The sequence below is a fragment of the Zalophus californianus genome, chromosome 1 (genome assembly GCF_009762305.2).
Source record: "Zalophus californianus isolate mZalCal1 chromosome 1, mZalCal1.pri.v2, whole genome shotgun sequence".
Taxonomy (NCBI): Eukaryota; Metazoa; Chordata; class Mammalia; order Carnivora; family Otariidae; genus Zalophus; species Zalophus californianus.
The window spans coordinates 84,889,911-84,906,642 of NC_045595.1; the positions used below are offsets into that span (position 1 = coordinate 84,889,911).

The 16,732-nt window shown below is 36.7% G+C and overlaps 1 protein-coding gene across 10 annotated transcripts in view; it reads left to right on the forward strand.

The window, feature by feature from the left end:
* Positions 1-16,732, forward strand: part of TBC1D5 (TBC1 domain family member 5) — a 579,609-nt gene that overhangs the window by 314,463 nt on the left and 248,414 nt on the right. For 6 of the 10 annotated variants that reach the window (XM_027583569.2, XM_027583568.2, XM_027583571.2 and 3 more), the window contains 5 exons: positions 1,355-1,463; positions 2,934-3,023; positions 3,124-3,198; positions 4,320-4,387; positions 15,655-15,690. In XM_027583569.2, the coding sequence (XP_027439370.1) occupies positions 1,355-1,463; positions 2,934-3,023; positions 3,124-3,198; positions 4,320-4,387; positions 15,655-15,690 (378 nt within the window). The remainder of the gene's footprint in view (positions 1-1,354; positions 1,464-2,933; positions 3,024-3,123; positions 3,199-4,319; positions 4,388-15,654; positions 15,691-16,732) is intronic. The other 4 variants (XM_027583573.1, XM_027583572.1, XM_027583576.1 and 1 more) reach the window with 1 other exon arrangement.

A 16,732-nucleotide genomic window follows, 5' to 3' on the forward strand; every position in this document is an offset into this window, starting at 1 on the left:
GAGTAAAATTTTCATGGAGCAGTGGTAGGAATGTATTTCTTCGGTATGGAGCCAGAGTGCTTGTCTCATTTGGCATACTTAGCTACTAGCCCCTCCTGGCAGAAGGCTTGGGGATCAGTGCTACAGGGCTGAGCTGGAAGTTCTCCTGCGTGTGGCAGTCAGAAATGTGCCATTGCCTGCATCACTCTTCTGGAAAACTCTGTGGAGAAGATACTCCACGGTCAGGTGTTTTAGCTGTAGGCGTGCAGTTGGTTGCAGTACTGGCTCTAAGATAACATAGTGAGCAGGCTATCCTTTCTCAAAATGAATCAGGTCTGGCCAGTGACAACTGCATGTGTATGTTAGAGGACGGTTGAGGGTTTTAAAGTCTTTCTTTTGAGGAAGTCTCTCTGAAGAGATTGCCAGGATTTCAGCCCTGATGATAAGTTTTAAATGATAAGTTTACTGTGGTATTATGAAATCTGAGAGAAATTTCATAAAGCTCTGCTCAGTCGCCTCAACTGTTGACAAATGATTCTTGATGTGTAGTTTGGTACAAGATGCAGGGAATATAGGTCTACTTTCTTTATTCAAACTCAGTAAATGGTTTGGGACAATTAATTTCCAATTGTTTCCCAGTAGAGCAGATTTACTTGTATATTAATGAAGCACAGGTGTTAGGCCCCTGGTGTCTGCGTGCCTGGGAGGCATATTTCAGTTGTTTATCTGCTCAGCCATAGGTACTGCAAGGTACTCAAGCTTGCCTTTAACAGTTTTTACAGTGAGGCTTTTTAATTTTTTGATTTTTTTTTCAAATTTGCCTGCACCTGTTAAAATTTTAAAACTGATCATGTAGAAAGAAGTTCCAGAGATTTCAATAGTAAATAGCACTAAAAGTTAAAGTAGTCTTCTATTTAACTCCCCAGCCTGACACTAAAGAGAAATGGGTTCATTTAAACAGATATTTCATGTGAGAAGCCAATATAATCAACGGTACCCTTTTTGTTGTGTATTTTTGGAGCAGGTATGTCTTTGTCAATGGCTAAAGCAGTCATGTATTTATATTAATACTCATTTTTTTTCTTGTTTCATCACTGAACTGCACTATCAACATTTTAGAGGAAATAGAATAGCCTCCATAGACATTATGAATTTCAGTAGCTGGCATAATTACAGAGATCTACATATTCATTAAATCTACAGAAGAACTGTGTCCAAAAAGACAGCCACGCGTTCAGAAACAGTACACAACTAAATATATATGTTTTAAAAGTTGCATTTCTTACACTTATTTAAAATTAATTCCTCTTAGCACTCCTCTCCAAGCAGAGAATTTTAACAAAAGGATCACTATGCTTTGGTTTCTTGCATATAGGAAAGAATGGGAAGAACTATTTGTAAACAACAATTACTTGGCAACAATAAGGCAGAAGGGGATTAATGGGCAGCTGAGAAGCAGCAGGTTCCGCAGCATTTGCTGGAAGGTAAGAAGAAAATATTTATTTACAGTTTGTGGTTGCAGTATATCAACACATTACCTGATGCCCTGGGAGATTACCCATGCACGGGATCACTGAATTTTCCAGGAGACTTCACTCTCGATTTTTTGGCCATCCAAGTTTATCTTTCATAGGACATTTACTAATAAGGTTGAACCACCTTAGTCCCGAGTAACTGGTGATGGTAAAGGAGTCATTTGAAATAGCTGTTCTTTCATCTCATTTGATGGAGCAGAATTCAACACCTTTACAACCCCCAGAGGCTTCTGTAGAAATCCTTGAAACCAGGCAGGGGCAGGGTGGGATTTATTTCCAGCTTCCCATTGTATCAAGTGCAGCCATTTAGTCACCCCCCTCTTTGATTGAGAAATAGCAGATGGAAAAGATTTTTCAATTTTTTTTTTGTTTTTACTGGAAACATAAAGTGAAGGGCAGCAGGAAAGAGAAGTGGAAGAAAATTAGGTCAGTCTCCTAAGAGAAAGGGCCATTGATTACCAAAACTAGTGATAATCTGCAGTTATCGTTTTTTAATTGCCTGCAAATATTGTCCCTTTTTGTTCTCTCAAAATGAATTAATTGAGGTTTAGACTTATTTCTGAAATGACTCCTGTTGAAAGTTTTTTAGGTTTTATCTGCCTAAACTGAGAATACAGAGTCTGTGAAAGTAGACAGTAAGAAATACATGATGCATTAGACAGTTTTAGATTTAATAATTTAGATTTAATAATTAAAATACATCTTTCTTCTGTTAGATGCAGGCAGTAAAGGCAGGGGACCTGCTGCTAGAATATTTGTTTACAAATATTTGTGCCCCACCCCCCATTCCTTATTGTTTAACTTTTAGTATCCTTCGTTTGTTAAAAATAAACTCAAACCCAGATTTATTTTAATGTTGTATTACACTAAATGAAATCAAATTTGTCTTTTTAAGAATGCTTGTTTTTTTCATAAGCCAGCTGCCAGTTGTAAATTACATTTCTGTCTTAAAAGGAATGACTTCACTTCTCAAGCCGTGCCCTCAGGTTCTTTTCCGTCCTTTACCTGCCAGTTTTAAGACAAATCGTAAACCTTGAAATTAATCATTGGACTTTGTGTCTGTCAATACGCCATTAATATAAGACTGTAAAATGGGAATTATACTTGAGCCTCAGTGCATTCTTGTTCATTTTTAATATAAATCTGGAGGGGAGCTTGATTCAGTTTTGTGGTGTAGCTTTTGGGATCTTGTTCTTTTGGCCTCCGTTCACTTTTTGAATTGTCCAAATATATATAAACATTCCCAAATATAATTTACTGGGAACTGGAATGCTGTGAATATGAAATACCATGAATATGAATACCTCTTGCAATATTCAATATGAATATCTCTTTCAGGTGATTCTGTTTGGCAAATAGTTTTATATGTTGCTTGTTAGGATTTTTACAAAATTTTCCTTTTTTTTTTTTCCTTGACAGCTATTTCTTTGTGTCCTTCCTCAAGATAAAAGTCAGTGGATAAATAGAATTAAAGAATTAAGAGCATGGTATAGCAACGTTAAAGAAATAGTAAGTTGTACTTTAATTAATGTAATTGTTTTCTTATGTACACTTTCAAGTCCAGTAACCTCTGATCTTTGTGTGTGTATTTTCTTTCTTTCCTTGCCAGCACATCACAAACCCAAGGAAGGTTGTTGGCCAGCAAGATTTGATGATCAATAATCCCCTTTCACAGGATGAAGGGGTAAAGTTCATCTTTATTCATATCTCAGCTTCTTTTGCCCATAAGAATATGCTTATGAGACTAGTTATCAATCACAATGAAAGCAGTGTTATTTCATGCCAATTAATTTTTTTTTACTCCATATATTATGCAACCTAAAACCTGATGGAAATTATTCCATGCTATATTCATCCTGTGTTGTAGGAGGTTTATGATCTATTTCTGTGGAATGGCACTATGGAGAAGTCCCAGGGGACCATAAGAACTCAGGGTAAAAGAGAAGAGCATAAACAGGAGGTTAGAACTGTTTTATCAAGGTTGTAGTGGGCAGTGAGGAGGCTAGGAAAGCCTCCCTTCATGATAAAAATAGAGAAGCGTTCACTTGGTGGGACTAACTTCCAAGAAGAAAAGTGACTGTGGTGAGTCTATTAAGTTTTTAAAGATAATGAAAAGGATCTACCTATCACCACTGATAGTCCGGCAAAGACTAAGAATAATTATTACTTTAGAGGTATTGTATAACTTCTTCGATTGCTGCTCTAATTCCTGTTTCTCTGCTAACAGAAATTATTTTCCAGCTAATATATATTAGCATTTCTTTTTTACCTGATACATATAGTTGTTATGATATAGTCGATAGTATAGCAGCACAGAATATTAAGTAAATTTTAAAACTTTGCTTAAACTCACATTTTAAAAAGTATCTAAAAATCTGTTTGATCATAAAAACCAAGCTTTGCAGAAAACATTATATGTCTAGTGCTTTGGGAGTTCAGATCAGGTTCAAGTTGAGACCAGTTGGCCTATGGCTCTGCTCTAATCTAAGTAGACCTTTTCGTTGTTTATAAGGGAAGTAGTGGATATAGAACAGCAAAACTATCATTCACTTTATACAGATAATACAAAAATTTAAAATATATACAGTATTATTACTGGAAAAATTGATGTTAGTATAAGGGTATGTTTCTGATATTAAACTAGTTTTTTAATAAAAATTATTCCAAATTTCAGGTTTCCTTTCCACAATGTGAAATGATAACTCAGAGAAGGATAAATTTGATCAGTTAAATTATTAAATTGAGATCATAAAAGTCAAGTAAAGGTGTAAGATTATCTTAAATAGGTTGTTTTCCTTATTTCAGAGTCTTTGGAACAAATTTTTTCAAGATAAAGAACTGCGATCAATGATTGAACAAGATGTCAAAAGAACGTATGTAGAACTTTCAGTAATTCAAATTAGTGTTATCTCTTTGTAATTTTAGTAAAATACAAAATCCATAGAGGAGTTTTAATTGAATACAGTATTTGCTTTGTATTAATAACAAAGTTATTGTGGCCATTTTTGATAGCAACGATTATTTTCTATTCTTAAAATATAGATTCTGTTTTCCCTTTTTCAACATAAATTGTAATACTGATAATCTTAATATTTAATCCATTTTTCAGTTTTCAACAGTGATTGAAAATCATGTGCTTCTGATTAAGGTTATATTATGTGGTCATAATATTGGTATTGCTAAAAAAAATTGTCTCTTGCTTCACACCTTTCAATCTCTTTCTAACCAAATTACTTTTTAAATGACAACTATTATTTTTACCCTCCTTATTTCTGTCTCTCTCAGAGTCATTCAGGTTTGCAAACAGCCTCTTCTCTGCATCTACTTAGTATTTACCATGTGAAAGAGTTGTTTACTTAGCTCATGGTTAATTAATATCCATGACTTTAATATATTGGGCTCTATCTTTCTGGGTCATGTAGTGAGAAGTACATGGAATTTGTGTGCCAAGGTCCTAGGGTAAGTTCTAGCAACATATGCTATAATCTTAAGCATTTTACTTTTCAATGAACGTCTTTCCTCAGCGTTCTTTTCTGTAAAATGGGGATAATAGTTAACCTCAAAGGATTGCTGTATATTAATAAGTGTACATTTTAATAGTAGTATTTAAATATGTTTGCACTTTTTTTCTGAAGATTTATTTATTCATCCTAGAGAAAGAGAGAGAGTGAGCATACATGAGCAGGGGAGAGGGACAAAGGTAGAGGGAGAGAGAATCTCAAGTGGACTCTATGCTGAGCATGGAGCCCAACATGGAGCTTGATCTCATGACCCTGAGATCACAACCCTACATCATGACCAGAGCCAAAACCAAGAGTCGGACTCTTAACCAACTGTACCACCCAGGCGCCCCTAGATATGTTAACACTTAGGTAACTGTAAACAGTTACCTAAGTGTTAGTAAATTTAATCATTGGATCTAGGATGGATCATGTATTTGCAGAGTCATGGATATCCCTAGTGCCTTTTTCCGGGTTCTTCTGCAGCTTCTCTTGTCTGCCCTACTGCTAGTTCAACTCCTGCTAGACCTGTCACAAGGTCAAGGCCTCTGGCTCTCTGAGATCCATCTCTTTCCAGGTCCCAAACACTGAATAATCAGATGACATAGACTGCTATTAAGGTTATACTGCATATTGAACAAATAACATTTTGTATTTTAAAATGAAAATCAGTGGAGGGGTGCCTGGCTGACTCAGTTGGTAGAGCGTGTGACTTTTAGTCTTACGGTTGTGAGTTCAAGCCCCACAATGGGCCTAGAGCTTACTTTAAAAAAAAAAAAAAGAAGAAAGAAAGAAAGCAGTGGAATCATGGGTTCAGAATACAACAGAACTGTATGTAACTGGCAATGGTGGCAGGTTTGGGGGGAGGGAGGTATGGGATCATTTTGATGAGCTGAGTTATCTAGGTAACCCAAGAGTAACCAATTATAGGGGAACTACTCGGAGGCTTTGGGTGCCAGTGCTTGACTTCTAGTATATAGTTGCAGAAAGTAGAATGCCATTGTATTGGTGCACAGGAGGCACTCAAATATTTGTTGGAAAAAACAAAAAATAATTTCCTCACCAATCACTTAAGTAACTGTATAGTGGCAGTAAAACAGGCCTCTTAAAAACAAAATGCATGGTATATATTGCTAAGCAAATGATAAAGGTATCCTTTAAAAAAAAAATTGGTAGGCAGTTATCTTAGAAAATTTGGCTAATAAGGATTATGATCAATCTTTCTACTGTTATCAAATGAAAATAGAGGCACCATGGCACTGGAGTGGAGTCACATACTCAGAGGCCCTATGGACCAGACTGGTTGAAAGACAAAGCAAACAAGAGAAGGGGAAAATAAAACTCAGACAGCCAAACCTCATAGGAAGTGGCATTGGGAGCCCATTGATTATTTTGGTTACTTAACACAAACATTTATGCTTTGCTGTGTGAGAAAGTGTTATTTCGTGAAAAGTGTATTCTTGTAACTATTTGGTTTTATATTTTCTATGCATTTTTCATATATTTAAAATGTGTGTGTGCATGTGGTGTGTACAACACATATATGGCTAACTTTTTCTCTTACGGTTGTCTCCACTGGTACATTTTAATTCAGTTGGCAAACCTGAGATTCAGGGATGGCAGTTAGGAGACCCTATAGTTCATAGCATAGATGGAGGAGGTTGCATCTTCTTCCCCAGAAGCCTCTTCCATGACTCTCCTCTACATTTAGAGAAAGTCTCCTTGCCATCTCTATATAAATTTTGTGGCAGGTAACTTAGCTTGTAAGGTAAGACTGTCAATCTTTTAAGCCACCAAATTGCCTAATGATAAAAGCTGAATAGCTTGAATAATTTTACTACTTTAGGTACTACATTCTCTTTATGAGGTACTACATGATCTAAAATCCATGGTTTGCAGTCCGGTCTGTAAGGCATCTCATGATGAAATAGGAGAAGAAAAGAAGAAATACAGCTCAACGAATGTTATACAGTGTTACTCATTTACTAGCATCTGTGATAAGAATTTTGTTTTTTACTGTACATTTATTGAATGTCTACTGTGTCCCAGCCTTATCCTTTGCATTGTGGGAACAGAGTGGTGAATAAGACAGACAAGGGCCTGCTTTCATGGGATACACATTTGAGTGTCGGGGGGTGAGGGGAGTGAGACAGCACGTGTAGATAAAGAAGATGATTGTAAAGGATGGTAATTGCTGGGAAGAGATAAAGCAGGGTGATAGGGTAGTTAGAGGGGTGGCAGTTTTAGGGACAGTGATTAGGAAAGGCATCTCTGAGAAGATGACATTTAAGCTGAGATGTGATAAATTTTAAAAAGTCAGCCATGTGAAGATCTAGGGAAAGAGCATTCCAGGCAGAGGGAACAGCTAGTGCAAAGTCCCTCAGTGAAAATAAGCTAGGTGTTTTGAGAAACCGAAGGGGGGCAGGTATGGCGGGAGGTAAGTGATTTAAGTGGGGAAATTTGGGAGAGAGCAGATGCCACACAAGCAGTCCTGTAGGCCAAAGTAGGGAGTTAGGGTTTTATTCCAGTTGCAATGGGAAGCCATTGGGGGATATTGAGTAGGGCTGTGATATCTAAAAGGATCATGCTGGCTGCTGTGCAGTGGGGTGGGTAGAGGTGAAGATGGAATCTGGGAAAGTAGGAGTCTTGTGGTACTATTCCACATTAAGTAATGTTAGTGACTTAGATGAAAGATGTAGTAATAAAGATGGTTAGGAGTAGATAGGTTGAGGATGTGCATTTTCTATTTTTAAATATTAAGTATAAGAGGTCATTATATGTAGTTTTCTCACATTCCTCAGTTCTCTTCCACTTTTGCTGCCCTGTTTGTAGGTCTTTTTTTTTTTTTTTTTTTTTGCCTCCTGTCTAGAGTCTCTCACTTGTTTGTTTTCTTCAGATCTGTTCTCTTTCTCCTCTAGTCGAATCCATGTGTAACAGCCTTATTTTCAGAAAGCACATCTAGTCATGCTACTTGCCTAATCTAAAGCCTTCTCTGACTCTCTGGTCTGCCGAAGAATGGATTTACCCAGACCCCTAACACACACATGGTTCCCTTTTAGAGTTTTCCAGCTCTCTTTCTGTTACTGACATTGAGTTCAACTCCACTGCAATCTGAGAGCATGATTTCTCATCTGCCAAATTGGTTTGAGTGTGCTTTGGGGTCCAGAACATGGTATATCTTGGTGAAGGTTCCATGTGAGCTTGAGAAGAATGTGTATTCTGCTGTTGTTGGTTGAAGAAGTACATAGGTCTCAATATATTCAGTAGATTGATGATGTTGAGTTCACCTGTATCCTTCTGATTTTCTGCCTGCCAGATCTGTCCATTTCTAATAGACAGTTATTGAACTTGCCAACCATGATAGTGGATTTTAAAAGTTTTCATTGCAATTTTATTAGTTTTTGCTTCACACAGTTTGATGCTCTGTTGTTAGGTGTATATATGTTAAGGATTGATACGTCTTCTTGGAGAATTGACCCCTTTATCATTGTGTAATGCCCTTTTAAAGAAATCTTTTAATTAGTGTTAGCCTGGTGTATTTTTCTCCATTCATTTACTTCTAATCTAAATATGTCTTTGTATTTAGAGTGGGTTCCTTGTAAGTAACATAGAGTTGGGTTGTGTTTTTGATCCACTCTGACAATCTCTTTTCTTTTAGTTGGTGCATTTAGGCCATTGATATTTAAAATGATTATTGTTACAGTTGGATTATTGTCTATCATATTTGTTACTCTTTTCTGTTACCTTTTCTTCTTTTCTCTTCCACCCTTTTTCAGCCTTTTGTAGTTTTAATTGAGCATTTTATATTATTTCATTTTCTTTCCTTTCTCAGCATACCAGTTATACTACTTTTACTTTTTTTTAGTTGTTGCCTTAAATTTTACAATAGGCATTTTAGGTAATCCATATCCACTTTCAAATAACACTATACCACTTCACTGATAGTGTGAGTACTTTATAATAACAAAGTCATCCAAACTCCTTCCTCCCATCCTCTGTGTTATTGCTGTTATTCATTTCACTTATATATGAGCATATATATATCTATGTATGTTTGCACATATACATACATATAAGCACACATAGTTGAGTACATTGTTGGTATTATTTCAAACAACTGGTATCTGTTATATCAGTTGACAGTAAGAAAAATAAAAGTTTTTATTTTGTTGGCACTTATTCCTTCTTATGTTTTTCCTTTATGTAGATCACAGTTTCTAACCTATATTATTTTCTTGTAAATCACTTCTTGTGAAGCAGGTCTACTGACAACAAATTCCCTCAATTTTTGTTTGTCTGAGAAAGTCTATTTGTCCTTTAGAGGATAATTTCACAGGATATAGAATTCTAGGTTGGTGTTTTTCTTCTGTCAACACCTTGAATATTTCACTTCACTCTCTTTTTGCTTGTGTGGTTTCTAAGTAGAAGTTGGATGTTAATCTTCCCTTTGTTCCTATACAGATAAGATGTTTTTATTTTTGTTTTTCCTCCCCCTCTTTAAGGATTTTATCTTTGATTTTCTGTAGTTTCAAGATGATATGCCTAGGTGTAGTTCTTTTGCATTTACCTGGCCTAGTCTTCTCTGAGCTTCCTGGATCTGTGGTTTGGTGTCTGACATTAATCTGGGGAATTTTTCTGTCATTATTGCTTCAAATATTTCTTCTGTTTCTTGCTCTGTGTCTTCTCCTTCTGATATTTCCATTCTGTGTATGTTACATCTTAGGTAGTTGTCCCATGGTTCTTGGATTTTCTGTTCTGCTTTTTTGTTTTGTTTTGTTTTCAGTCTTCATTCTCTTTGCTTTTCAGTTTTCAAGAATTTTGTTGATCTATCCTTTAGCTCAGAGATTCTTTCCTCAGTTATGTCTTGTCTACTAATAAGCCCATCAAAGGCCTTCTTCACTTCTATTACAGTGTTTTGTTATCTCTAGCGCTTCTTTTTGATTCTTTCTTAAGATTTCCATCTCCGCTTTTATTGCTTGTTGTTGCATGCTGTCTACTCTATCCATTAGAGCCCTTAGCATATTAATCATAGGTGTTTTCAATTTCTGATCTCATAATTCTAACATCTCTGCCTTGTCTGGTTCTGATGCTTGCTCTGTCTCGTCAAATTGTGCCTCTTGCCTTTTGTTAGGTCTTGTAATTTTTTTCCTGGTAGCTAGAACATGATGTGGTAGGTAAAAGGTACTACTGTAAATAAGCCTTTAATAATGTGTTGATAAGGTGAGTGGGGAGGTGAGGTATTCTTTAGTCCTGTGATTAGGTCTCAGTCTTACAGTGAACCCATGCCTCTGGACCATGACCTTCACAAGTGTTTCTAATTCTCAGCACCCTCCTAGATGGGACAGAATGGTTGAAGTGGACTGGAGTTGGGTATTTCCCTTCCACCAGGTCATTTAGGGTCTAAGAATACCCCAGCAGATTAGGCTCTGGTTAACTAGTTCTCCCTGAGGGCAGGTTTTTGTTGTTGTTGTTGTTGTTTGTGTTTGTGTTTGTTTTTGTTTTTTGAGGGTAGGTTTTGTTAAGAACAGAGTGCTGTGTTCAGAATGACTCCAGCCCCACCCCCCCACCCCCGTACTGGAAGCTGAGGGGATTTTTTTCCTGATATTTACTGTAGAAGCCTGGTCAAGCTCTTGGAGGTGTTCAGGGAGTCCTCCCTATTATTGGGTCCCTTGGAGTATTTAACTCTCAGAGTTGTCCATACTGAGCTTCTAGCAATTTGTTAAGTATTGTTCAGGTTTTCCTATCCTGCATTGGTTCCTGTCAGGGGTTTTGCTCATGAGTTCTGCTCTGGTAGGTTGTGACTCCCTGTATTTGCCTGTTTGCCCTGTGTCCTCCACTCTCTTGTAGATCCAAGATGAGTTGTTGATTTTTCAGTCTGCTCAGCTTTTTACTTGTTGGGAAGGAGTAGTGATGTCCAAGTTCCTTATATGCAGAACCAGAAATCTGAAGTCCCTCCACAGTTCTGTTTTAGATCAGTGCCGTGTCATTATTTCCTGAATGGATTTTGTGTTTTCCATTTTCCATGCTTTGCATTACTTGCTTGTCCTTTCTTGGAATGCTGTTTCTCCCCATTGCTCCCTTTTGGATTCCTGAAAACTCATTTTTAAAGGCCTGAGTTCATCACCACACTGTTCATGAAGCATTTTCCAGTCTTTACGATTGGAAATAATTTGTGCCTATTCTGTATTCTAGTAGAATTTCTTAATAACTTTTTGATGATATTACTTAATTTCGTTCGGTCCTATATTTACTTAGACCCGCCAGTGTATTCAATCTGCCAGCATATTTAGTACATTTATATTAATCTCCTCAGAGTGCCAGGCACTGGAGATGCTAAGATAAATATGGCATGGACCCTTAAGAATCTCAAAGTCTAATAGAGAAAGCAGCCAAAAAATGTTACGGTACAAGATAACTGGTGCTATCATGGAAAGAGTATGTATGAGCACTTTGGTGTTAGCCTAGGTCTTGTCTTTCACATCTACTGGTAAGCCCTTAAAGGGCATGGACCTGATCTTGTTTTTGTGCCAGTGCAGAGTCAAGTTGATGCTTAATAAAGGCTCATTGATTGTGAATCTTTTTTTTTTAAAGATTTTATTTATTTATTTGAGAGAGAGAATGAGATAGAGAGAGCATGAGAAGGGGGGAGGGTCCGAGGGAGAAGCAGACTCACTGCTGAGCAGGGAGCCCGATGCGGGACTCGATCCTGGGACTCCAGGATCATGACCTGAGCCGAAGGCAGCCGCTTAACCAACTGAGCCCCTCAGGCGCCCCTCAGGCGCCCCTCATTGATTGTGAATCTTATCACTGATGATCTGTATTGTTCAATTTTAGTAGTAACAATCTTTAACATTTTTAGTCTTTAGAGACATAGCACACTTTGAAAAAAATACTGTTATTAGCCTTCTAGTCCGAGTTTAAACAAGATAATTTCATCTCATAAGCTGTGTTGTTGCCATCATTATTGAATTATTTGATCTGAATATGTCACTGTATTAAATATTATCTTCTCAACTAATTTTAATATTCCTTTATTCTACTAGCCCTTTTTTGCCTCAAATGGTTTTATATTCATTTCAATTAATTGTTCCTTATGTCAACCAAATGAGGTTGTTACTGTTCTCATTTTTATTACTGAAAACAACTGATAATCAAAAGGTAAATCAAGGAACTTCTAATTTACAGCATTTCTAATTCAGAGCTTGAATCGTCCATTCTGAACCAATTTTGCCATGCTTCAAAGGCTGGAACATTAAATGAAATAAAGTATTACTTAAAATGATGGGAAATATTTAGAACAAAATATCATTTCCATACTAAATGCCAGAGAAGTCTGTTATTTGGTCTATCAGGGTCTATTCTAAAAGATATTTGTAGTGTGTGTATATAAGGTCATCTGCAACCTAACATATTTATAAGCTATTTACAAACAGTATCACTCTTTCTTCAGATGCATTTTCCTCTCTCTTGAATTAAATGATTAAAATTCTTTAACTATTATCATTGTGACTTTGACTGTATTTAAAGTTTATCTGATTGCCTGTTGGATATGGTAGTCATCCTCTTCAATTCTTGGTCTTTTATGTTTCTGGTTATTGTAATGTTATTACAGTAGCACTTCAGGCTGCTCCATTCATCAGTTAGTTACCTTCTTTCCTACTTCACTCTCCATGATATGGTTGGATCTCTAAGAATTCAACTTTCTCATGTTAGTGCTTCCTTTTGGTTATAGTTTATATATGGATCAAGCTTTAGATGTAATTGATATAAGCAAACTTTGTCTTCTCAGTTTTTTCTTATAATTTAATATTTTTTGGATTCATTAATAATTGCTAAAATTCCCTTTTAAAATTATAGATGTGTGCTGTCCAGGCACATGTCGCTGTATAAATTTAAATTAAGTAAAATTAAAAATTAAATCTTAATTTACAGTAGTCATATTTCAAGTGCTAATGGCTATTGGATGGGACAACACGGATATAGAACATTTCTGTCATAAAAAGTTTTTCTGGGCAGTGTTGAGTAGATAATTTTTTGTTGTGTATTTGTACATGATATGAATGCATTTTACTTTTTATTCATAGTGAATTTTTAGATATAGTCTGTGCTAAATACTTAACTTGTATTTCCTTCCTCTGCCCTTAAGAGTGCCTCCATGAATTTTTACGATATACAAGTCTCATCTGAGTTTCTAGTCGAATTTAGTTATTAATTTACATGGTAGTAGGCAACTTGAAATTAGACTACTTTGCAAATTTTTCCTATATTAATGATACACAAAAGTAATTTTACAAGGTGAACTTACTGATTTTTAAAATTTTTCCTAAAGTCATCTTCTCCAAAGTTCCCATTTGGAGAGAAATAACTGCCAGTCCTCTGGTCCAACACTGTTTGCCACACTGGACAAAGTTAAGATGTCCTAAATGTTGGTCTCTTTTATATAGTTTCCTCCAAGCCCATTTTTTTACTTAAAAAACAAATTCCTTAGGGAAGGAAGATTTTACAAGCAGTTTCAGAGCAGAATTGATTTTGGTTTGTGTTAATGCAGACAATCTGCCCAGTGTTAAAATGTTAAAAAGAAAAAAAGAAAAACACACAAGCTGCCATATTCGTGTGATCACACCAAAATAGCAGCTTGTATTTATATTTTCAGTCTCCTCGAGGTGGACTGCAGGCACACATGAGTGAGTGGATGTAGTTGGTGTTGTGTTGTGATTTTATTTAATGCAGGCAGAGTACATGCTTGTGCATGCACGACCAGCCCTCACATATGCACTTGTTCACAGCCGGAAAAGCGAAAATGACAACACAAGCCGCTCTCTTAAGAGTTGTCGGCAACCTGTGTGTGTATTTCTTAAATATTAAAGAGGGGAAAAACAGATTTTCAGGAATACAAGAAACAATTCTTCTTGTCAAATGGCCTGTAGTCCTGCCTCATTTGACAACATTTAAGGTAAAAACAAAATATTTTATTATTATAGTTGCATATATATATATTTAACAATATGTGTTTTCCTGTACTGCTCCTGTTTTTGACATGGATTTTTCCCATTTCTGTTCCATTTAGGCACACAGGTTCTTACCACACATTTACGCCAATTTATGGGATTTTTTTAAATTTGAAAAAAGTTCTTTAGTACTTGAGTGAAAATGTAGGTGTATTTGCCACAGGACGGACAGTTGTAGTGCTTCAGTTAGCATACTGATGCTCCTAATGTTTGGAATTTGGAAGCAGTGCTACACGTAGTGGCAGCACGGAGAGATCACCGTGAGCTGCTGACCAGAGGAGGTTTTGCTTTTGAGATACTCCTTGTTCTAAATTAAGCCAGGTTTTTCAGCACTGTGTATAGTTGTGGGATCACATATTAAAGAAGGTTCAGAAGTAAAGTCTGGTGGGTGGTCCTTAAGTGTTCCTACCAGGTATAACCAGTATAGTAGTAGAACATAATCTTTTCAGAACTTAAGTGCAGATTCAGAATTGAAGCTACCTTCGTACTTCAAGGTTAAATGCTTTGAGTAACTTTAAAATGTTGAAAAACCGCAAAATAGAGTCTGTATTTTCAGTTGTGAGAGTCTTGCACTTAAAGTGCATGCATCTATCTACTTATATATTTTTTTCCTAATTTTATACCTTTATAGTATGAGTAGGAAGTTTTTTGGTTTTGTGTTTTTGGGGCAGGGAGGCAGTGGGGTCAAGGGCTTGCTGTGTAACTCAGGACATTGGAGAACTAGACAGAAGCTTTGATGAAAATGTCTATTAGATGGTGACGCATCCCATCTCCTGAAACTCCAGCCCCACCTGCCCTTTCCCCCACTGCATTCTTTGCTATTTCCTGTCATCATAACCCTTCTGCTTCATCATCTCATTTGTAAGGTGATTTCAAACTCCCACCTTCCATGTTAGCCTTTTGGAGATTTTCTGCTATCCTCTTAGGCTGGATTCTACCTGTTGTCATCACAACAGATTTCTACATCTTTTTTTAACATTTTAAAATCAGTATTCACCTTCAGTTTGTGGTCTGTGAAAGCTGTATTGCTCTTGTCTTTATTAACTGGAGAAACAATGACTGCAGAACTCTGCCCCAGCCTTTCTTCTGCTTCACCTTCCCACCCCAGTCCTTGAGTCTGTAGATTTCATTTTTATTTTTCATTGGTTTGTTTGTAGGTTTGTGGATTTTATTCACTCATTCAACAAATACTACTTGAGAAATTACTATGTACTAGCTACTCTCATGGAAGTTGAAGGTCCTGATAAAGAAAATGGTGCCTGTTTTACTCTTTTATACATCATGTACATTTTATTGTAATTATCTCCCTTTAATCAAACTGTAAAATTGTCTGTTTTCTCGCCTAGATTTTCTTGAGTGCTTATTTCTCATGCTTTGTATCTGGCACCCATAATAGGCATTTGTGTTATTGGTAGTCATCTAATTAAATCTCTTTATTTTGCAAACCTGGAAAGCTGAAACTAAAAAAGAGTATAACTTAAGAAAATAAAATTTGTTAATGGCCAAAATGGAAATAATGCCTGGGACTCCTAGTCTTTCCATAACTCTGTAATATTTTATGTTAATGTTGTTTGCCTAGATTTAACACTTTCTCAGTTCAAGAAATATTAAGTGAATACCTTTTGTATGCAGAGCACTCTGTGGAGCGAACAGGAGATGGAAACATCGGTGAGTTTTTGTAAGTCTTACTCAGAAAGAGATGAAGTAAATGTGGTGTGTGCCCTCTAGGCTGATATACTCTAATGCTGAGTTTCTCAACCTCGGGAACATTGACATTTTGGACCAATTCTTTGTTGTGAGGGGTTGTCATGTGCAGTATAGGATGTGCAGCACCATCCCTGACCTCTAACTGCTAAAGGCTCTGTGAGGCATGCTTTTAAATCTTTACAGGGCATCAGGGCATCTTGTCTGACAGAGGGTTCTGTGAGGCACCACTTTAGAGCTTTCTGAGATCTTAACGAAAGATTTTACACTCAGTCCCTTGGCTTCATCTTTAGACCTTTTCTTTTTTTTAATGTGTTTTAGATTTGATATTTGCCCAGATGCAGTGTTGTAATGTTGGCATCATTTGCTGAATAGAGAGGCTGAGAATGAGAAGTTTTATTCTCAAAGTCCTAGTCAAAGTCCTTTATATTTACTAGTTCTTCCTTTTGCTTTTCTCCTCTTTCATTCTACTGTAAGTACAAGTGTAATTCAGGCAGCACCTTCAGCACTCTGCCTGGATAGCTCCTTAGCTAGGTCACTGAGCTTATGTGGTACATTTTCTATTTTCTATATAACTAGAGGCTGCCGTGTTGCCGCTCTGTAATAAGGAAGCTTCTTCCTCCATTTTCCCTGTAGTATTTTCCTTATTTTCATTTAAGCCCTCACTGGCTGCCTCCTCATTGTCTGTCTTCTGCCAGCAGCCTTTTTTCATATCCTTTAATACTTCACTGGTGCTGTATACAAGGTCCTTCCAGCTTCTGCCCAGTCGATAGGCACTCCTACCATGTATTCTATGGTTTTTAAAAAATACCCCTGATTCAGGTATCTAAACCTGTTAGTTATCTGTAGCTGCATAATAAGTTGACCAAAACCTAGTGACTTGGAACAATATTCCTTTATTTCAGAGTTGCTGCATATCAGCAGTCGGAGAGCAGCTTAGTGAAAAGGTTCTGGCGTAGGAGTCTCCTGAGATTGTAGTCGGGTATGAACTGGAGGTGTGAGCATC